Source organism: Mobula hypostoma, chromosome 5, assembly GCF_963921235.1.
Source record: "Mobula hypostoma chromosome 5, sMobHyp1.1, whole genome shotgun sequence".
NCBI classification, from domain to species: Eukaryota; Metazoa; Chordata; class Chondrichthyes; order Myliobatiformes; family Myliobatidae; genus Mobula; species Mobula hypostoma.
In genome coordinates, this window is record NC_086101.1 from 170,112,439 (window position 1) to 170,136,649 (window position 24,211).

The following is a 24,211-nucleotide window of genomic DNA, read 5'->3' on the forward strand; positions in this document are numbered from 1 at the left end:
AGAGAAACTTAGATAGTTCAGGGGAATGGGCGAAGAAGTAGCAAATGAAATACAATGTTGGAAAGTGTATGGTCATGTACTTTGGTGGAAGAAGTAAGCGGGCAGACTATTATTTAGATGGGGGAGAGAATTCAAAATGCAGAGATGCAAAGGAACTTGAGTCCTTCTGCAGGATACCCTACAGGTTAATTTCTAGGTTGAGTTGGTGGTGAAGAAGGCGAAGCAATGTTGGCATTCACTTCTAGAGGTATAGAATATAAGAGCAGGGATGTGATGTTGAGGCTCCATCAGGCACTCGTGAGTCCACACTTGGAGTATTGTGTGCAGTTTTGGGCTCCTTATTTTAGAAAGGATATACTTATATTAGAGAGGGTTCAGAGAAGATTCACAAGAATGATTCCAGGAATGAAAGGGTTACCGTATGAGGACGTCTAGCCGTTCTTGGGCTGTATTCCCTGGAGTTCAGGAGAATGAGGGGGGATCTCATAGGAATATTCCGAATGTTAAAAGGCCTAAACAGATTAGATATGGCAAAGTTATTTCACATGGTAGCGGATTCTAGGACAAGAGGGCACAACTTCAGGATTGAAGGACATCCATTTAGAACAGAGATGCGGAGAGATTACTTTAGTCAGAGGGTGATAAATCTGTGGAATTTGTTGCCACGAGCGGCTGTTGTGCTAAGTCATTGGGTCAGCCCATGATTGAATGGCAGAGCAGACTCGATGGGCCGAATTGTCTACTTCTGCTTCTATACCTTATGGTATTGTGTTCCAATTTGTAGATTAATTGGTGATTGTAATTTGCCTTCGATGTAAGAGTGAGTCTATATTGTTGGCAACTCGTAGGAATATGGGGAAATTATATTTAAAATTGTAAGATTAGTGAAAATCTGGATTTGATAGTGTATGTGGACTTGGTGTGTCAAAGGGCCTATTTCTGCACTGTATTGATATCTGACTCCTGATGGAAGACTCCAGATTTATTTTCTGATAGGTGCTGTTTCACCTTAGAATGCTTACCACAGTAATCTAACCTGGGTTAAAATACCTTATTGGCTAGACAAATGCTGAAAGATGTTAGAGACACAAATCCTTATTTATCAAATTCCTGTGCTTATCATCCACCTAGCTCCACCCCTCCCCACCCTGAGGAGGCTTCATTTGCCTGCTTTTGTCTGTCGTCATCTATCATTCACCCGCCTTTGGCTCACAACTCCACCCCACCCCCTTGCTTATCTCACCCCAGTGGCCCGTCATCCTTCACCCCTTCTCGGTCCACCAATCATCCGCTGGCCCCAGCCTCGTCCCGACCCTTCCCTCTCCTCTTATCCTAGCTGTCTTCTCCCCCTAACTGCAGTCCTGATACAGGTTCTCGACCTGAAACTTCGACCGTTCTGTGACGAGCAAGTCTGTGAGGAAGGACGGGCAAGAGCAAGGTAATAGATTGGACAAACTATGGTTCTTTTCTCTGAAACAACAGAGGATAAGAGAAGATGTGAAGGAAATTTATAAAATTTATGAGGGGCATAGATATAGTTGCAGTGTCTAATATGAGAAGGCATGGATTTAAGGTAAGAGTGGGCAAATTCAAAGGAGATGAATGGGGCATAATAGTGGTGAATGTCTGGAATGTGCTGATACCAATAGTGGTGGAAGCTGATAAGATAGAGGTGTTTAAAGGCTCCCGGATAGGCACATGAATATGGAGAGCTGTTGTGCAGGTAGAAGCATTTACTGTAGTTTGGCATTTAAATACTAGTATAATTAGACACGTTATCATGGGTGGAAGTGCCTGGCCCTGTCTTGTAATGTTCTGTGTTTTATAATTTCCCCCCACCCCCCCATTGCCACCCGCATCCTAGATGCTGTTTGACCTGCTGAGTTTGAGCAGATTTTTTTTGTGCTGTTTGATAATACTTAGCAGCACTAACACTTTTTGAAACAAGATGTTCTTCAGAGTATTAATGAAATCTGCAGACATTATAATGGAGCAACACACATCAAAGTTGCTGGTGAATGCAGCAGGCCAGGCAGCATCTCTAGGAAGCGGTACAGTCGACGTTTCAGGCCGAGACCCTTCGTCATGGAACTCAGTTGTTAATCCTGTTGATTGGCCATTCAAGATTCAGGATGCAGCTGTCACTTGCTCAAAGTTCAAAGTAAATGTATCATCCAAGTACGTTTTTGTCACCATATCTTATCCTGAGATTCATTTTCTTGCAGGCATTCACAGTAGAACAAAGCAGTGCAATAGAGTCAATGAAAAACTACGTGCAAAGATTGACAAATAATCGATGTGCAAAAGAAGACAAACTGCAAATACAAATAATAATAAATAATACTGAGAATATGAGTTATAGAGTCTTTGAAAGTTAGTCTAAGTTCTGTTCAGTTGGATTATTGGCTTACTGTTGAGATGTGATTCAGATACAGTTCGTTAACTGATGTGAATTGATTGAAGATCTGTGGGATTGGTTATGGAACTCTGCTTAGATTATTATTGGCACTCCATCCCTTCCTGTGAAGCAGTTGTGTATTCAATAAAATATTCCTGAAGCCTTCCACCTTTCTTTTAGAAGAACATAAAGAACAGACACTGCATCTTATCAGAATGAGGTATGTCATGAAATTTGTTGCTCTGTGGCAGCAGCCCAGTGCAATACATAAACTCAGAGTTAGGTTTAATATCACTCAGATGTATTGTGAAATTTATTTGTCGCAGCAGTACACTGTAATACATAAAATTATGTATTTCAGAGGGTTCCAAAGAGTCTTCATATTTTTATCAGATCTCTGTCCATTATTTTGACACTAGGACCTCTGATAGCAATTTTGTATGTTTCAGTGCAAAAAGAATTCAATATAAAAAGAACAAAAAGAATCAGTATATAACGAATGCTGTGTTTCTCAATAGCTGAAAACGATGGATAGCAGAAATTCCTGTTAACTATTATGCTGAAAAGTATAAATTAAGCATGTGTTACTTGTGAGTAAATGAAAGTAGTTGTACTACATTTAATAGAGGTAACACACATCAAAGTTGCTGGTGAACGCAGCAGGCCAGGCAGCATCTCTAGGAAGAGGTACAGTTGACGTTTCGGGCTGAGATCCTTCGTCAGGTCTAACTGAAAGAAGAGCTAGTAAGAGATTTGAAAGTGGGAGGGGGAGGGGGAGGGGGAAATCCAAAATGATAGGAGAAGACAGGAGGGGGAGGGATGGAGCCAAGAGCTGGATAGGTGATTGGCAAAAGGGATATGAGAGGATCATGGGACAGGAGGCCCAGGGAGAAGGAAAAGGGGGAGGGGGGGAAACCTAGAGGACGCGCAAGGGGTATAGTCAGAGGGAGAAAAAGGAGAGAGAGAGAGAGAGAAAGAATGTGTGTGTGTGTATATAAATAAATAACTGATGGGGTACGAGGGGGAGGTGGGGCATTAGCGGAAGTTAGAGAAGTCAATGGTCATGCCATCAGGTTGGAGGCTACCCGGACGGAATATAAGGTGTTGTTCCTCCAACCTGAGTGTAGCTTCATCTTTACAGTAGAGGAGGCCGTGGATAGACATATCAGAATGGGAATGGGATGTGGAATTAAAATGTGTGGATGTGTGTTGCTTGAATTCCCAGCATGTGTAGAATTCCTTGTGTTTACATTTAATAGAGGTGTTCAGTTTGATGGAATGGACTGCTGGAGACCTTTTCCTCAGGGTGGAAATGTCTAATACAAGGAGGCAATAACTTTGTTTGGGGATGAACATATGGGGGGGGGCAGGGGTGTCATTAGGGGGTATTTTACTTGGAGTCGTAGGTGCTTGGATTGTGCTGCCAAGGGTGATCCTAGAGGTAGATACATTTTGAACATTTAAGAGACTGTTAGATAGGTGCATGGAAGAAAAATGGAGAGCTACGTGGAAGGTGAAAGATTAGATTGATCTTGGAACAAGTTAAAGAGTCATGGGCTGAACAATCTGTACTGTGCTTCACTGTTCTGTGTAGTTTGCCATCTCCCTTATCACTCAATGTGCATCGCCAGGAATTATGTCCTAACAGGACTGGCTCTGGCTTAGTATGCAGAGAGATACAGGACTGATGATGGTGCTGTGCTGAAGATCTGGTGTGGATCCCTCCATTTCCCCTGTAGTGTGGAGAACGTGGAATGAACACCCTGACCTCCCTGTTTCTGCGTGCTGAGCTGTTGGGAACCTGATACTTCTGCAGCAATAATTCTTAGCCAACTTAGTGGAAATCACAAAATTTCAAACGCAGGAAAATACAAGTCAACTACAGGTTTTTCTGGGACTATTCGGCATGTTACTGTGAGATGATGCACTTTGAGGGTGGGACATGTGCCATGTATGGTCCCGTGGGAGTATTGTTATTTTAGATTTGGCAATACAGCGCAGAGTAGGCACTTTTGACCCTTCAAGCCACGCCACCCAGCAGCCCCAAACAGACCCGATTAACCTTAATTTAATCGCGGGATAATTTACAATGACAGACTAACCAACCTGGCATGTCTTTTTGGACTGTTTCCTAAGAAATGAACCTGTTCTGCTAAGTGGCAGCTAAGCACAGGAAAACAAGCAAAAACTAGCCATCTGCACAGTCAGGATCAACTTGGTGTGGTGAGTCAAACAGCAGAAAAACAGGCCTTTCAGCCCTGCATGTCTATGCTGACCATCAAGTACCCACCTGCACAATGTACATCATGGATACAACCCTCCTAACCATTGAGCACATTTACATGAAATGTTGCCGTAGAAAAGATAGACAGATACTTTATTGATCCCAAATTACAGCATCACAGTAGCATCATAAGTATACAGATATACAAATATCAGAAGAGAAGAAAGAAAAAATTATCTCAAACTGACCAACAGGAGGGAGTCATCAGGCCCCTGGCTATAGGTTGACTCATTATAGAACCAAGAGTAAGATTAGCCTCATGTAGCACTCTTTGGAGCTGTGCAGTTATCTTCATCTGTTACTAAAGTGCTCCTCCGTTCAGCCAAGGTAGCATACAGAGGGTGAGAAACTTTGTCTAGAGTTGCCAGGATTTTCCATAGGATTCATTGTTCTACCACAGTGTCCAGTGTGTCCAGTTTAATCTCTATAACAGAGCCAGCCTTTCTAATCAGTTTATTGAGCCTGTTGGTATCACCAAGTTGATGCCACTGCTGCATAACAGCAGCATCCATCATCAAAGGTCCTCACTACCCAGCTAATGCTTGTTTCTCGCTGCTGCCATCAGGTAGAAGGTACAAGAGCCTCGGGACTTGCACCACCAGGTTCAAGAACAGTTACTACCCCTCAACCATCAGGCTCTTGAACGAAAGGGGAAGACTTGCTAATTTTGTTGGCTAGGAGGAACATGGTTTTACAAAGGGAAGAGGAAGGGAAACCGGTAAATTGTTCATTATCTTTAATGTCCTTCATTTCAATGAATATTTTTCTTTTCTTTTTTTCTTTTTCAATTTTTTTATTAGTTTCAACATCATACACATTTATAAAGAAAGTACAGAACAATTGGGATTGTATTAATTAATAATTGTAAAAGCATATAGTCAGGTAACACATAGTAAACCTCCCAAAGTCTCACAGATTAACAATAAAATATATAAAGAGTATACATAAAATACAAAAATATCGTAAAAAAAAACAAAAAGAAAAAAAATATATTCCCTTTTTAAAAAAAACTAATCTATACAAACTAAAAGAAAACTGAGGAAAAGAAAAAGAAAGGGCTATTATGATACCTCAGATAGAACCAATAGTGTCACCACTTCCGCTCCTCTCCCCATATATTGAAATCACCAAATAGATTTGGCAAGGGTCAAATTACATCATGTGGAAATATTGAATAAATGGTCTCCATCTCATGAAATTTAATAGATGGGTCATACATGACACTTCTAATTTTTTCTAGATTTAAACAAGATGTAGTTTGAGAAAACCAGTGAAATGTAGTTGGAGGACTAATCTCTTTATAATTCAATAGTATGGATATTCTAGCCATTACAGTAACAAAAGCAAATATCCGACAAGCTGAAATGAATATTTTTCAATCTTGCACAACTAAAGTGGTAGTAAGCTGCCAAGTTCAAAGTTGGAAAGCTAAATTCACTTATTTTTACTCGAATAATTTATCTGCCTGACATTTTGGTTCCTTTACTCAAGACGAAATACACTGGCATTGAAGAAATTCCAAAAGAGATTCATGCAGCTAATTCCTGGGGTGAAATTGTTTCATATCATAGGCAGCTGAAGAAATTAGTTCTGTATTCTTTGGAGTTTAGAAGAGTGAGAGGTGGATTTACTGAAACACGCTTTCCTTGGGGAGCATAAGATGTTGTGATCTTTCCACGAGTGGGATATAGTTATAAGATTGGGGACAGTCATTTAAAACTGAAGAAAGAACTTATTACAAAGGATGGTGAATCTAGAATTCTAGAGTGTTGTGGAGGCTAGATCATTATGGAGTATTTAAAAAGGAAATGGATAAATTTTTGAAACTTAAGGGAATTGAGGAGCATGGGGACCTGGCAGAAGGCATGAGGCAGATTAGACACGATTATATTAAATGGTCCTCCAAGAGGACGACAACCTTGCCATTGGGTTTCGAGGCTTGTGTGCCTCAATGACCTGGAAAGCCATGTTGGCTGGAGTCAGGACTTCATGCTTTGGCTCTTGGCAGGGTCACCCATGCCGAATGGGTCAAAAGGTTGAGGCCAGTCTAAGCCTGGTCCAACGGTCCTTCAGGTTTGGGAGTTCATCCCAGGGCCAACAACCCTGACTGGTAAAACAGAATTATTACGGAAACAACAATGAAGTATCCTTCTACCTCCACCTGGGATTTGCATGACTGACCGTCGTGAAAACTGAGAGGCAGCTACTGACATGATAAAGGAAGCTGTGAACACTTCCTGAGATGGAGGACTTTCATTGCTGCCTTAAACACCAGTGGCATAATGGGCAGTAAATAAACTAAATGGCAGGGTTTATGAGCTGAGCTGTTTTTTCATGTATATATTTTGTACATTCTGGTGGATCATTAGTTCATTATCTCTTCACACTAAAAAAAACTCGATTAAATCTCTGACTGGGCTTTGTATCCTTTGTTGCAGTTCTTTTCTAGGTGGTGTTTTCACAGGCAGTTTATCTTCAATGAGATTGTTTTAACTTTGCCTGCAATAATTGCCGCTCCTTTTCCAGTTTTTGCCATCATGTCCGTAGCTTACTGTAGTAACTATGACATAGCTCTTGGGCTGTATTTCTGTTAACCTATTTGTTTTAACATGTTCAAACATTTGTGAACAGTTCTGTTTGGATGATGACCCGGTGTTGCCTCGGTGATGCATTTCTCTCACTTTTTCCTGCTGATACTTTGTAATGTTGCAATGTAGGCAGCTCTTCAATGTTTTACAATGACACAGTAATCTTTACTCCTATTTGAGTATTTTTTGTGCCATTATCACATTTTGTAACTCTAACCTTTGCTAATCCCACTTTATCTTATCACTCAGGCTAGTTTGAATTGTCTCAGGGCATGGAATTTTCCAGATAATTTGATTCAAGTTTTAACCTGTTATTTTTTTGTGTATGATTTTTGGGGGGAATAAGTGGGGCAAGAATTGAATATATGGTTGGAGGTGCACAAGGCACCTACCTATCGTGGAGGAGGTAGTATACCTTGATGGGCTTTTGCTTGCCTTCTCTTTTTCAAATTGCATTCTTAATTTATTGCTTTTGCTCGATGTTTCTTTTATGAGGAGCAGCAATCAATATAAGAGATGTTCAGGAGGCTGCAGTACCGGTAGGAAGGAATATAGTTCCCTGAAGGTCACAACTGGGGAAGAGCATGGGTGTGCAGGGTCTGAACGTGACATAAATTTTACAACTGAGACACATGCTGGGACCCTGAGCCGGTGTAGGCAACTCAAGGCAGGGACGATGGACAAATGGGACAGTGCAAAATGAAAATCTCTTACTAGCTCTTCTTTCAGTTAGTCCTGACGAAGGGTCTCGGCCCAAAACGTCGACTGTACCTCTTCCTAGAGATGCTGCCTGGCCTGCTGTGTTCACCAGCAACTTTTGTGTGTGTTGCTTCAGTGCAAAATGAAATTGTGAGCAGCATAGTTTTGTATGATCTTTGATTTAGACAAGAGAGACAAAGGTTGTATTTTAGCGTTAAGTCACAAGGGTGGGTGAGGATACCTATGTTAGATTTGTTGAGGTCAATGGAAGCTAGAAACCTGACATTCAGGTCATATTCAGTGGGTCGGTTGCCATGTATGTAGTTGGTCAAATTTAGATGGGGGTAGTCTATAACCTGATGGTCATGAACATTGAATTCTCCAGTTTGAGTTAACTTCCTAAGCACAAAATAATCTGCAGATGCTGGGGTCAAAGCAACACTCACAACACGCTGGAGGAACTCAGCAGGTCGGGCAGCATCTGTGGAAACTATCTTCCTCTCCGTCACTTTCTTCTTGCTGATCTGTCCAGGTCCTCGTACACACATGCAGCATGAGCACTCCCCAGCCCCCTGTTACTGTTTCTTTTCCCTCCTCCACTGACCCTATCACCAACACACTCCTGCTGGATGCCCTTCCTCTACTGTTGCCATCTGCCCTTCTGATCTCCTAATTTGGTTCCTTGCTGCCCCTTCCTTTCCTATCCGATTCCATCACCTGTGGCTCAGTATTTCCTCTGCCTGTCACCTCCTGGCCTCCAACAATAATCCCAATCTTCTCTCCTCACCTGGAGGCACCTATCACTTCCCAGCTCTTACTCTCCCCCCTGCCTTTCTCCTCATCTCTTTTGACTAGATATATCCCCTCTACTCTTTCAGTCCAGGTGAAGGGTCTCTACCTGATATGTCAACTGTCGGTTTCCCTCCACCGATGCTGCCTGACTTGTAGAATTCCACCGGCACTTTGCTCTTTTGATTGAGACATGGTCCCTCTTCAGAAAATGAATTCTTGCAAAGGTTCTGTTCGGACCTATTCTCTTGTTTTTTAAAAAAAACAAGTTGGGAGTTGGTGAAGGCAAATCAGTCTCTCAGTCCTGCTCTACCATTCACCAAGAGTGTACCTGATTGGTTTATTATTTTCACATGTGCCAACATACAGTGAAAACTTGCCTTGCATAATGTTTATACGGATGAAATCATTACACAGTGCATTGAGCTAGAGGAAGGTAAAAATAATAACAATGCAAAATAAGTGTAAAAGTGACTGGAAAAAAATGCATTGCAAGTAAATGATGAGTGCAAGATCATGACAAGGTAGAATGTGAGGCCATCTTATTCTCCAGGAGGTCCATTTAGAGTCTGATAACTGTGGGATGGAAACTGATCCATTCGTAGCCTCAATGGAACTTTCTCTTTCTCTTCTGGCAAGCTCTGTCTTGAATACAGTCATTGAGTCTGCCTCCACAGCTCTCTGGGATATAAAGTTCCAGAATCATGGAGATCCATGAAAATTCCATGATCCTCCTAGAGAAGTTGTTTGTGCTGATCTTATATGAATGGCCTCTTGTTCTGAAACTGCACTCTCGTTCCGGATATCCTGATTGGGGAAAATATTCTCTCAGTACCAACTCTATCAGTCCCCACCTTGGGGGGATTTATCACATGACAAATAAACTGTCTTATAATTGTCCTGAAGAAGAATCTCGGCCCGAAACATTGACTGTTTTTCCCTAGATGCTGCCTGACCTGCTGAGTTCCTCCAGTATGTTGTGTTCTTCTTCTTCTTGTTCCCCACTGCATTGTCTTCTTGTGGCATTGCTCCGAGTTGCTAGCTCGGCCCACTCAACCCAGCACGGATGGAAAGCATGCAACGAGCTGGCTGGAGTCGAACCCAGGACTACTCGCCTCAAAGTCCAGTGTCAATGCCACTGGCCAGCATCTTGTGTGTGTTGTCTTATCATTGCCCATAACGAATGTAGACACAACCTGCTCAATCCCTCTTCATCCCTGGGGCCAACTTGTTGCTGTCTCTTCTATATTACTTGTTCGCTCTCATATTCTATCTTTTTTGTTATAATATTCTTTCAGCCATGGTTTTCTTTTTAAAAATCTGTATCTTCTGGCCTACCACAAATTTTTGTAAGATTGTATGCCTCTTCATTAACCTCATCTGCTTTTTCAATTCAGTTTTCATGGGAATGTTGCCTTGATTGGAGGGTTTATTATAAGGAGACGCTGGAACCGTTTTCCCCAGAACAAAGGATTCAGAGGGGTGATCTTGCAGAGGTTTATAAAATTATGAGGGGCATGGATAGTGAGTTTTTTTTCTCCACGATAGGGGAATCTAAAACTAAATGACATAGATTTAAGGTGAAAGCAGAAAGATATGAAGGGAATCTGAGGCACAAGTTTTCAAACAGTGGGTGGTTGGTAAATGGAATGAATTACTAGGGGACATGGCAGGGGCGGTACACACTTGGACAGGAACTTCGATGGGAAGAGAGTTGAGCACTATGTATCTAAATTTTTCCTATATATGTAGTATTTTTATGTATTGCAGTGTATTGGTGTTATGAATCAAGAACAAAATCAAAGCTAATGTCAGTGCTAATAAACCTTATTCTGACTGAATTTTATAATTTAATGCTGCTCATAGACATTGCAGTAACAAAAAGTACATTTTACTTTTTTAACCACTTGCTGCTTTAAAGATTGAGAGAAATGATTAAGTGTTTGCATGGCTAGGAGAGAAGTTTGGAAGTTTTCACTAAACAAGCCGAGGTTCAGAAAGTGCAATGGTTTCAGTACGAGGCAGATTCTTTATTTTTAAAGCAGCTGGGCTTGTTAACACACCGGATTAGTTACTGAACAAATATCAAAAGCGACAGAAACATGAATTTGTATGTCACAGGGCAACCAGGGAATGTAGACTCAGTTAATGAATTACGGGAATAAAAGCATAATGTGGTGGACTAATTGTGGTCTACCTATTAATTTATCACAAGATCCGCCTTGGGGAAGGTGAGGGGTTGTGTTGTGGCAAGTGGTTGCAAGGTTGCAATGAACTCTCCGGAAAGAAGTCTGCCCTTACTTGTTTTGATCTGCAATATGACTCCAGAACCACTAGTGATCTTAACTGACATTTCAGATGGGCAGTAAGTACAGAGTAGTTGATGATGCCAACATCCCGTGAATGAATATAATTAATTCTAAACCCTCTCTCCCTCCCCCACCTCTTACAGCCAACTGTCCATTTTCCTGGATAAGAACAACAAGTGTTTCAGAGCAAATTTGTGAAAGGAAGCTAGAAAACCATAACACAGCAGAAAAAAAACTATTACTAATATAAGCCACATTTCACCCCATGTTGATTTAGTTTAGGCTAATGCTTTTTAAAACTTCACTTTATTATGGTGAAGAGCTACTTGAATTAATAGTATTTATATTTTACTCTTAGTTGAAGGTTTTAAAACGCAAAGTAGGGCTTGTGAATTTGTGTTTGGAGAATATCAGTTTATTTGTGCAACAGTGCAATGCCAGATGCCTCCTGAATGTCAAGGTATAGAAGATCATTGCAAAACTCTACGTGTGTTGGGAAAGTTTGGTGTGCTACATTTGCCTGATGTGCTTCTAAAAATGGAGTGACATTCAGATGCCGGTCTGCTTTCCTCATGGTGTCTATTTTTCTGTCCTGCCAACTAAGGCTGTAATTTAAGGGTTTTCACCTTTGTCCCAGTAAAATGAGTTTCAGGCACAACAAAACTAAATTCCCCCCCCAACCCTGCAGAAAACCAAACAGCCAGTAAAACAGGTTTTCCATTCACTATGTGTTACCTTGATCACTGGGAATAGGATATTGCAAAGCAGTGTCCTGGTGGTTTCTGAAGAGTTTATCAAATATCGTTTATCAAATTTGTCGTCGCTATTACGGCTCTGCTTTATCCTCTTGTTGAAAGCCATACAGATTTCTGTACTGAGTTGATACATGGAATGTGCGGTTGCTTGTACAGCTGCCTCAATTTCACCGTGTATTTCAGGAATCTGAAAAATAATTTCATTGCTGACTGGTTTTAGGTCTGGAAATACAATTAGATACAGTGAATTGCCGATCAGATTTGCTGGTGTTATCATCTATTATTAACATGGTAGTTAACCTGGAGCGTGACCTTGGGCAATGACAAATCTTGTGATCCGACTGCATGGAAGAAGGTAGTCGTACGAAGGTACACAGTGGTCAATTTGTGGCTTTCGGATCCATTTTCAGCTTTTGAAAACTTGCTGCAGATTACATTTACAGGACACAGGTTAGTCTTCCCTGTACTATCTTTTTGATTGTCTCTAGTAATTTCTAGATTTTACTTTTGACATTGAGTCTGATGTAGACAAACCCATAAGTAACACTGGACTTTTTTCACGTGTACAGAGCTGATTTTTTTTGAATAGTAGTTTTTAAGTGTTTTAGAAATTGGCAGCTACTGTGCAATGTTGTTAGGAAAGCTACTTTACAGCCTATTGTGCAGAAGGCAGTTAAAATTAATCCAGACACTGATGCAAAAACATCTGCTAAATTGTACCTTTGACTGATTGCAGCTAATTTTAATTGAATATTCTTTGCATCCATTAGTCATGTTTCTTCTTGTATTGGAATTATTGACAAATCTCATGATCCGAATGCATGGAAAAAGGTAGTTGTACAAAGGTACAGAGTGGTCAATTTTTAAAGACTGAACCTGGACATGGTCTCTTCTTGTTGATGCCATCAGCAAGAAGGTAAAGGACCCTCAGGACTCGCACCACCCGGTTCAGGAATAGTGAGTACCCCTCAACCATCAGGCTCTGGAACCAGTGGGGATAACTTCACCCAACTTTATTTGTCCCATCGTAGAAATTTTTCCACAACTTACTGACCCACTTTCAAGGAGTTCTTGATCTGATATTCTTGATGTTTAGTGCATATTTATTTATTATCATTTCTTTATTTGTGCACAGTGTATTTGCACAGTTTGTTGTCTTCTGCTGAATGCCCAAGTTGGTGCAGTCTTTTATTGATTCTATCATAGTTATTATTCTGTTATGGATTTATTGATTATGCCCACAAGAAAATTAATCTCGGGGTTGTATATGGTGACAAACAATATATGTACTTTCATAATAAATTTACTTTGAAAGCTGATATACACAGCTCTTTTTGTTTGGAAAGATTTTTTTTTCCCTACCAAAATCTCTAGTGACTAAATTAGCATGATAATACAATGTATGCATTTTCATGTGAATGATCGTGTGTTCACTGATGCCGCTGTCAAAAAACTTAAATTGTTTACTTGACTTTTGAAAGTTCAGATTAGTTTGCATTGGTAGTTGTATCAACAGTGCTAGATTCAGTTTAATTTCTGCACTAAAAGGGAAATCGTACCATTTGGGGGAAGAGATACATGGCCACAATGGGTGATTTTTGTGTTGGCTTTACACCAGAAATTACAGAAAATGCTTATTCATTTTTTAAAGGCCATATATTATTGATAAGCACATGGATAGAGAAAGTTTTTTGGGGGTTCCCAACCTTTTTTATGCCATGAAGTTGTGCCATTAATTGAAGGGTCTGTGGACCTCAGGTTGGAAACATTGGATTAGAGGGTATTGGGACAAATGTGCTTGCTGGCAACATGGTAGGAATAGATATGTTGGGCTGAAAGGCCTGTTATTGGTATTCATTTATTATAGTCACATGTTTAAGATACAGTGAAAAGCTTGTCTTGCTCGCTGTTCATACAGATGAAATCATTACACAGTGCATTGAGGTAAAACAATATTGAATAAAGCATAAAAGCTACTGAGAAAGTGCAGTGCAACTGAGCAATAAAGTGGAAGATCAAAACAAGGTCAAACAACAGGAATTCTGCAGATGCTGGAAATTCAAGCAACACACATCAAAGTTGCTGGTGAACGCAGCAGGCCAGGCAGCATCTCTAGGAAGAGGTGCAGTCGACATTTCAGGCCGAGACCCTTCGTCCTGACGTCTCGGCCTGAAATGTCGACTGCACCTCTTCCTAGAGATGCTGCCTGGCCTGCTGCGTTCACCAGCAACTTTGATGTGTGTTGATCAAAACAAGGTAGTTTGTGAGGCCAAGAGTCTATCTTATCACACAAGAATGAAGATGGCTTCATTCAAATTTACTTGCCTTGTCATTGAAATGTTCCCACAATCTATGGACTCACTTTCAAGGGCTCTTCATCTCACATTGTCTATTTATTGGTTAATAATTCATTATTATCTGAAGAGAATGAATCTCACGATTGTATAAGGTGACATACATGTACTTAGATACTAAATATACTTTGAAAGTTCATTCAACAGTCTGATAACAGCTGGATAGAAGCTGTCCTTAAGCCTGGTGGTATATCTTCTGCCTGATTGGTGAGGGTTGAAGAGAACTTGTTTGAGGTTGGGTGGGTCTTGATTATACTGGCTGTTTTACTGAGGCAGCAAGAAGTATAGACAGAGTCCATGAAGGGGAGGCAGTTTCTTGCGGTCACTTGCAGAGCAGTTGCCATAACAAGCCCTTGAGCATTCAAATAGAATTCTTTCCCTGGTGTCACAACAGCAGTTGGTAAGAGTCAATGGGGACATGCTAAATTTCTTTAGTCTTCTGAGGCGTTAGAGGCATTGATGAATTTTCTTGGCTGTGACATCAATGTAGTTGGATCAAGACACTGTTGGTGATGTGTCTCAGGATATCTCGGGACTTGAAGCACTCAATCCTCTCAACCTCAACACTGTTGACGAAGACAGGAATATGTGCACCACTCCCCCCCCCCCAACCCACCCCCAAAGTCAATGACCAGCTTTTTTTGTTGATCATGAGGGAAAGGTTGTCATGATGACATGTCACCAAATTCTCTATCTCCTTCCTGTATTTTGACTCATTGTTCTTTGAGAAATACCTCACTGTGGTAGCATCATCTGCAGACCTACAGATGGAGATTGAACAGAACCTAGCCACACAGGCATTGAAGCAGGGGGCTGAGGGCACTGGTTTTTGGAGCACTAATGTTTAGAATAATTGTGGTAGAGGTGTTGTTGCCTTATGTTCTGGGTTAAGAAGGACTCTAGGTATGAGGGAGGATGAGAATGTAACAGCTTACATTGCATAAAAGGGCAGCATGGTGGCGTAGCGGCTGGTGTAACACTTTACAGTGCCAGTAATCAGGGTTCAGTTCCCACCTCTGTCTGTAAGGAGTTTGGAGGTTTTCCTTGTGACTGTGTGGATTTCCTCCAGGTGTTCCAGTTTATAGCCACATTCCAAAGGCGTATGGATTATTAAGTTGCGGGCATGCCATGTTGGTCCCAGAAGCATGGTGACACTTGTGGGTTGCCCCCAGCACATCTTCAGACAGGCGATGCATTTCACAGTATGTTTCAATGCATGTGTGACAAATGAAGCTAATCCTGCTGTGTATCTTCATGCAGCAGCTCCACCATATAGCTGCTGCACGATATTAATGTAACATACTTCATTGTCAAAAAGAGTGATCATAGCTTCGCCAACACGAGAAAATATGCAGATACTCGAAATCTAAGAAACACACACAAAGTGCTGGAGGAACTCAGCAGGCCAGGCAACATCTGAGGAAAAGCGTTAAACAGTCGTTGTTCTGGGCTGAGACCTCTCATCGGTCAATTATTTACTCTTTTCCATAGGTGCTTCCTGGCCTGCTGAGTTCCTCCAGCATTTTCTGTGTGTTGCAGTGATCCTAGCTTGATGAGTGTCAATGCTCAATACTCAAAGAACTTCTGAAAATTAATTACTTTGAGTGGCTTTGAATGCAAGAAATATAAATCAGTTTGGACAGTAATGTTTCACCATCTTTGTTCCTAGTTAAATGTCCTTCTACAACTGGTGTTGAGTAAAAGAAGTCTCAGTATCACATCATTATATTCCAGGTTATTTCCTGATTACTTGAGCATTTACATGAGAAAATTTGGGAGATTTAAAATTGTGGAAATCATTACATAATCACATGCCATCTTAAAAATATATGACAACAAGTTCATCCAGCCAGTAGTTGATATTACTGCAAAACTGATGAAAGGATTTGAATATGTATTTGTCTACTATAAATGTTTGTGGGAAAGTGAACATGCAGCATGACTTCTGAAGTGATCAAGGCATGATTTTGAAGGTAGCTTAAGTTTTTCTGAGTCATATATTTACTCTAACTTGTATTGATCTGGAACAGCTTGATGCAGGTAATGTAACACACATCAAAGTTGCTGGTGAACGCAGCAGGCCAGGCAGCATCTCTAGGAAGAGGTACAGTCGATGTTTTGGCCGAGACAGTTCGTCAGGAAGTCAGCGAATGTGTTTAAAATTCACTTTCAATTCCTTTAGGTATATGATCCTAAAGGGTTGATTGCATTTCTTCCTCCATCCAGTAGATGTGTACTTATGTCCGCTCTTCTTTGCAGGCTACAGAAGTGAAGAACCCACTGCAACAATGCAAAAAGAGGAACTGTGGACACACCTTCGTATTCCAGAATTGGGGGAAGTCCAGCAATTCCTGTGCTCTCTTCCATCATCCACTGTAATAGGGATTGGTACTATTGCAGCTCTTGCAATATACTGGTATGCTACGAGACCCAAAGCACACCTACCACCATGCAACCTATCAATGCAGTCTGTGGAAATTGAAGTAAGGTTTGAAATTACTGATGAATTTAAGAGTATTGTGAATATTAACATTTATTAAAGTAATCTGTGCAGGTTGATTAACTGTGTTTCGTTTTGTCAGGGTGAGTTGCATACAGACAAAAATAGAGTAAAATCCTGCTTATGCTGGAAATCTCAGTTAAAAACAGGAAATGCTAGGAACACTCGTAAGGTCAGTCCCAATCAAAACACATTAACCTGAAATTATTAGTTTCTTAGTGGGCAATGTCTGACCTGGTGAGAATTTTTTGATATAACCTGCATTTTGTGCTTCTAAATTGCAACACTACGGAGTTGGAGAAAGCTTGCAATAATTAGACCATAAGACATAAGACCATAAGACAAAGGAGCAGAAGTCGGCCATTCAGCCCATCGAGTCTGCTCCGCCATTTTATCGTGAGCTGATCCACTCTCCCATTTAGTCCCACTCCCCCGCCTTCTCACCATAGCCTTTGATGCCCTGGCTACTCAGATACCTATCAATCCCTGCCTTAAATACACTCAATGACTTGGCCTCCACTGCTGCCTGTGGCAACAAATTCCATAGATTCACCACCCTCTGGCTAAAAAAATTTCTTCGCATTTCTGTTCTGAATGGGCGCCTTCCAATCCTTACTTTAAGAAGGACTGCGATTGCAAAATAACCTTGATTTCTACTGCTTTAAATCCAGTTGATAGAATTCATCAAAGAGATAATTAAGAACAGCAGTCCCCATCTGGGTTCCACGATCCCCTTGGTTAATGGCAGGTATCCATGGCATAAAAGAGGGTTGGGAACCTCTGATTCAGAAGGATTTACAAACGTTTGTACTTACTTCAGTCATGGTCTTTAGTGGGTGGAGAGGTATTCTATTGTCCACACTGTAAGCTACCTTCATTCACATGTCAAAAAGCAGCTATTTGCCTTAATTGGTCAGTATTAAATTTATTTTACAGGTGATCCTACTTGTGTATCTCTGCCATTTCTAGATTTCCTCTTCATCTGTCGACTGAGCACTCTCTTATTTGCACCTGTGTCAAATCACCCGAGCTAGTATTGGTTCCATTTCCTGACCCTATATTACATAAAGGCATTCTCCTGAGTTCCCCTGTTAGTCATTTTCTTATTGTGCAACTTGTCCTACAATACTTGCATTAATAGTTCAAATATCTGTGGTATTCCAATACAATTCTTGAATTAATTGTAAAATGTCTGATATTAGAAGAGAAACTTGGAATACTTAGATGACCTGATGTGACTAACAGTTCAGCTTGGGTAGGAGTTGAAAACATTAAATTAAACAGGCATCATGGCAGAGCAGCGGCTAGCACGACACTATTACAGCTCAGGGCGTCGGAGTTCAATCCTGACATCACCTATAAGGAGTTTATGTTCCTTCCCCTGATATGTGTGGATTTCCTTTGAGTGCTCTGCTTTTAAAAATAGGAAATACAACAACTTTCCATACTACAGAATTTTACTGCCAGCATTGCTAAATGAACTTAAAAGATTCATGCATATGAATGTGATAGACTTCTTTATACTTGCCTGAATCAACAAAACCTCGAACAGCACTTGAAAAGTTAATAATACTCAAAAAAACAACTGTTTAGTTGGTTCTCTATCCATCACCTTGAACATTGATTCCTACAAGTACAAAGGGCACTGCAGATACACATCTAATAACACCTTCCAAACACACAGCCCAGAATTACAATGGGAATTGGGGATTCGCCTTTAAATCACACACCATACACAGTGGATTCTGGTTAATTGGTCCATTGACTAATTGGGACAATTCTTAAAGAACAAAAACTGAGAACGTAGTGCCTCAAATTAACGAAGAGAATCTGATCTATGCCTCGTTATTGGGACAGTCATTTGTTGCTGAACGTGCCTGTTGTGTAACCTTGTATGGCCATTAGACACTGTACTGTGCTTGGAACAAACAATTTTTAAATATTGGCGTGTGTTTTTTTTTGTTCAAAGACCAGTGACCTTTGTCATGGATAGTTGGCAAGAAATGAGTGCTAAAACCATTTAGAATTATTTTGCTCACTGCGGTTTCAAGCATTCAGGATTGGAGATGCCAGAAATGGCTGGGAGTGAAAATGAAACAATTTCACTACTTCGTCAAGTTAAGAGCTACGAAGAATTTGAACGTATCGATAATCATCTTAAATGCTACAATGAAAATAACAATTTGGAGGATGCAATCATCAAAGGCATTGTTTGAAGGCAGTCCATTAGGTGTCTGCACCAATTTTGTTCATTTACTGTCAATCAGAAAAACATGTCTGCATGTTGGTTGGTTGTCTTTTGTATCCAACGATGACAGTGAAACCTATGAGAGAGAGTTTTTAAAGTGGGAAAGCGATTGTACTGAAACAGTTCCACTCTCTTGATCTCGGAAGTCCAGTTCCAGTGGTACAAACAGTCATCACAATCTGAGGATTTCCATGATTACAGTGGTTAACCATGACTTTTTCTGTGCCTTATCATGCTTTCACTCTCCATGAAGCATTGCAGAACCGCCGCCTTGGCCGTTGGCTCTCACTGTTGATCTTATCCGCTCAATCTGCGGGACCTGGCTTCACGTACTAGGACATGTCCCTATCTCACCAGTGTGTGATGTCTGCCGGACAACCTCCTTTGGTTTAGCCTGCCTATTGAAGTGGTGTGGCCAATGTTGCATACAGCCAGCAACTTGGAGCCGCAGGTGAGAGAATGTCTGATGGAGACCAAAGGTGAATGACCTGTCCCTGAATGGAGATGAAAAGCCCCTTAACCAGAGGTGCTACCCCTCCCTGGAGACCCCATATATGGCAGCATACAATGAATTTCTCCATCAATAACTCATACACAGGTTTGTACAACTGTAGTAGCATTTCTGGTCTTCTAATTTGTCCTGTATTTCTGTTAAATATATAATTTGTTACTTGTCTTTTTAGTAGTTTAACAATTTCCATGAAACTTTGGCTAATTGGGGCAGCTCCTTATTTGCACCAAAGTGTACTGGTCCCAATTAACCTGAATCCACTGTATTTTGGTTTTTATTATTGTCACCATCAAAATCTTGGAACTTCCAATCTGAGAATGGTATGAGAATACCTTTATCCGAAGAACAGCAACTGTTCAAGAAGAGCAACTCACTGCTACCTTTTTGAGGGCAATTGCAAACGGGCAAAATCAAAGCTACCATTGCAGCAATATAGATCCCTAAAAGTTACAGTACAAGTTGATAGGTTGGTTGGAAAGGCACAGATGCCACCTTCTCTGCTTCGATAATAGTTAAAGATCTGACTAGCATGTAAAGTTAAACTAATCCTTAATGGGCTAATTACATAACACACATTTCCAACCTGCAATTCAATTCTCATATTGAATACAAACATAAACTGAAAGAGAAATAACTGCAAATTTAAGATTCAAACGGCTTGGGGTGAAATTCAGCCAGTTGGTAATGGGATATTGTGTATATAATAACAATGAGAATGCCTTTTGGGTTAGTCCTTCAACTTCACTATAGATTGCTGTTGTTCTGGGAATTAAATTCAGTTAGTTAATAAATCTCTAGATTGAATTCCAGCCTTTGTTTTCTCTTTCTTTCCTGTTCTCCTATTATCTCACCCCATTAAACTTTATCGGATTCTCATATTTTACTTTCTTTTTCCTTATTCAGCCCCTTTTAAGTCTTTGCTGTCTCTCAGATGAATCCCACCCAACTATTTCTCTATGATCTATTCCAGCTTGCAGACCCATGAACTCCCTCCGATTTTCCACCTGGCTATTGTAAATTTCCCCGACCACAAACCTACCTATGGTAACTGTAGTTTACAATAGCCCATTAATCATGTTGTTAGGATGTGGGAAGGAAAGCAGAGCACATGGGGTGAAATCCTGTTGGTCACAAAGAGACTCCACGCAAAGTGCACCCAAGGTCAGGATCAAACCTGGGCTTTTGTTGCTTTGATGCAGCGGAAGTACCTGCTGTGCCATGATGCTGTTCACTGCTTGTATGGAACCTTCAAATTAGCTGATGCAAGTTACACATCAGGCTTCGTCAATAAAGTAAAGTTAACACAAACAGTTCGCTGGCCAAGATGGAGCAGTAGCTTCTTCGTACAAGTTAATCTGTAACTCAGTGAACGCTGTTGGTTGTAGCACACTTTGTATTGACATTTGACATACTGAGGTTATTGGGAGCAAAGAATGCCCTGTTTCTGAAGTGCATTCATGAAAAACCTTTCAACTGTGTCCACTTGCTCTGTAAACTTGAGTAGTTACCCTGGCAATAGCTGCAAAATTAGCATTTGCTTTAAAAAGAAGATAGATAGTGATGTGACGGATGAAAGGTTAAAGTGATAGAGAGTCAGAAAGTATCACCGCACAGAAATATGCCCTTTGGCCCATCTAGTCCGTGCTGACTTGTTTTTCTACTTTGTACCATTGAGTTGCACCTGGACCATAGCCCTCCAATCTCCTCCCATCCAAACTTCTCTTAAATATTGCAATCAAGCCCGCGACCGTCACTTCTACGAGCAATCTTGTTTCACACTTGCACCACCTTCTGAGTGAAGAAATTCCCCCCTCAGCCTCCTATTAACTATTTTACCTTTTGCCTATGACCCCTACTTCTGCTTGTATTAGCCCAAACTATACCCCTCATAATTTTGTATACCACTATCACATATTCCTTCATTCTCCTTTGCTCCAGTCTTAATTTATTCAGCCTTTCTCTGTTACTCAAGTCATCAAGTCCTGATTTAGGATATCAGTGGGTGAATTAGAATGCTCCTTGGGCAATGAATGAGCAGATTGTGATGTGAGCTATGACAGGATGTACTCCTGAACCTTCCTGCTCCAGATTTGTATTGATGTAAACTTGCTTTGCTGATGACAGTCTACAGTGGACTTCTGTTCAAAGAAACTCATTTGCCTGCGGGAACAGTATTTTATCTTAAACAGTTGTTTATGTAATTGAATCCCATGCATTTCTGAATGAACTGAGGTCAGGGTATGTAAGGCTATAATTATACTTGTATCAATTTTGTGAACAGTTCATCATTATCAACAAGCATCTGTTTTCTGCCTGTTGTATTAGAGGCTTTGATGGTTGGTTAGCACTTGAAAGCTGAAAAATATCACCATCAAATATATAATCCAAAGTTTATTTCATTCCCAAAGAGTATGAGTTGTGGGAGTAATGTGTAAGGTTAATGGCCAATGTATTTAGTGGCTAAAATAATGTCAGTTTGATCAGTTGAAATGTTGTCAGACAGCAAATATTAATGAGGTACTTATAAAATACAAGGAAGTTTGCGGATGCTGGAAATTCAAAGCACCACACGCAAAATGCTGGAGGAACTCAGCAGGTCAGGCATCACCTATGGAAATGAATAAACATTTGACGTTTTGGGCTGAGACCCTTCTTCAGGACTGAAGAGGAAGGGAGAAAAATGCCAGAATATAAAGATGCGGTGGGGGGGGCGGGGGTTGGAGGGAGGGGAACGTGAAGTGATGTTTATGGAAAAAGTCAATTGCTGGATAAGAAGGAATCTGATAGGAGAAAAGAGTGGACCAGAGGAGGAGGGGACCCAGGGTTATGTATCAGCAGGTGAGAAGAGATGAAAGGTGAGGAATAGAGGAAGTGTGTGTGTGTGGGGGGGGGGGGAGATCATAAGACATAGGAGCAGAATTTGGCCATCTGGCCCATCGAGTCTGCTCCACCATTCCATCATGGCTGATTCTTTTTTTTCCCCTCTCCTCCTGAGCCCCATTTCCTGGCCGCCTCCCTGTAAGCTTTGATGCCATGTCCAATCAAGAGCCTATCAATCTCTGCCTTAAATACACCCAATGACCTGGCCTCCACAGCTGCATGTGGCAACAAATTTTGCTGACATCCATTCCAGCAGCTCCTTCCAATTTACCTTGGCCAACTCCTTTCTTGTGCCACTGTAATTTCCCTTATTCCACTGAAGTACTGCTACATCAGACTTTACTTTCTCCCTATCAAATTTCAAGTTGAACACAATCATATTGTGATCACTGGGTCCTAAGGGTTCTTTTACCTTAAGCTCCCTAATCACCTCTAGTTCATAACATAACATGCAATCCAGTATGGCTGATCCCCTAGTAGGTTCAATGACAAACTGTTCTAAAAAGCCATTTCTTAGGCTTTCAACAAACTCTCTTGCGATCCATTACCAACCTGATTTTCCCAATCGACCTGCATGTTAAAATCTCCCATGACAACCATAACATTGCCCTTTTGACTCGACTTTTGTATTTCCTGTTATAATCTGTGGTCCACCTGCCAGTCACTGTTGGGAGGCCTGTATATAGCTGCCATCAATGTCCTTTTACCCTTGCAGTTTCTTAACTCAACCCACAAGGATCCAACATCTTCTGATCTTATGTCACATCTTTCTACTGATTTAACGCCATTCTTTAGCAGTAGAGCCACACCATCCCCTCTGCCTACCTTCCAATCCCTCCAACATTCAGCTCCCAACTACAACCATCCTTCAACCACAACTCAGTGATGGCTACAACATCATACCTGGCAATCTGTAATAGTGCAACAAGATCATCCACCTTATTTCTTATACTGCGCGCATTTAGATACAACACCTTGAGTACTGTATTTCCTATCCTTTCTGATTTTGCATCCGAAGAGGGAGGAAATAGTTCGATTTGAGTACTTTCTCTGACTTGAATGTGCTCAATGTGTTAATCCATAATTAAAGGCTGAAACATAAACCTAATTTGAAAACCGAAGTTATAACTTTGTAGGGGCTGCACTGAATCTTGTAATTGCTTGTATGACTTGAATCATTTCAGACTGGTGAACGTGCTCGGAGAAGTACGCTGCTTAAGGAAGGTGATGATCTGATAAGTTGCTACTATCAAGATGTAAGAACACTATATGATGTGTTAAAAAGGGGTTTGATTGTATCAAGTAAGTATTGGGTAATGTGCAGATCCTTTTAAATGTTGGTTAAAAATGGAAGCTCGTGTTTGGTGCAGAAAATTCAGATTATCAATGATCACATTTACAGTTGGTGGTATGGCATCCAAGTTAACCCTTTCTACCAATCAGATAACAAAACTCCCTGGACGATCAACTGCACCTTCAAGTAGCTGGCAACCAGATGTTTCCAGTGGTTGGAGAGTTTAAGGCCAGAGGGCAGAGCCTCAGAATACATGGGCATTCCTCTGGAACAGGGATGAGGAAGAGGATTTTGTTTTAGCCAAAGGGTGGTGAATATGTGGAATTCATTACCATAGATGGCTATAGAGGCCAAGTCATTGAGTGTATTTAAAGACAAACGGGAAAATCTGCCAATGCTGGAAATCCAAGCAACACACACAAAATGCTGGAGGAACTCAGTAGGCCAGCCAGCTTCAATGGAAAAGAGTTCAGTTGACGTTTCGGCCTTTGGCAGGACTGTCTCAGCCCAAAACGTCGACTGTACTCTTTTCCAGAGATGCTGGCTGGCCTGCTGAATTCCTCCAGCATTTAGTGTGTGTTGTTGGGTGTATTTAAAGTGGA

General features: G+C 40.9%; 1 protein-coding gene across 4 annotated transcripts in view; it reads left to right on the forward strand.

Moving 5' to 3' along the window:
* Positions 1-24,211, forward strand: part of LOC134347168 (long-chain-fatty-acid--CoA ligase 1-like) — a 186,952-nt gene that overhangs the window by 92,567 nt on the left and 70,174 nt on the right. For 3 of the 4 annotated variants that reach the window (XM_063049399.1, XM_063049397.1, XM_063049396.1), the window contains exons 2-3: positions 16,436-16,659; positions 23,500-23,617. In XM_063049399.1, coding sequence (XP_062905469.1) covers positions 16,465-16,659; positions 23,500-23,617 — 313 coding nt within the window. In that variant the 5' untranslated portion in view covers positions 16,436-16,464. Of the gene's footprint in view, positions 1-11,768; positions 12,273-16,435; positions 16,660-23,499; positions 23,618-24,211 lie in introns of those variants that run through there. The other variant, XM_063049398.1, reaches the window with a different exon arrangement.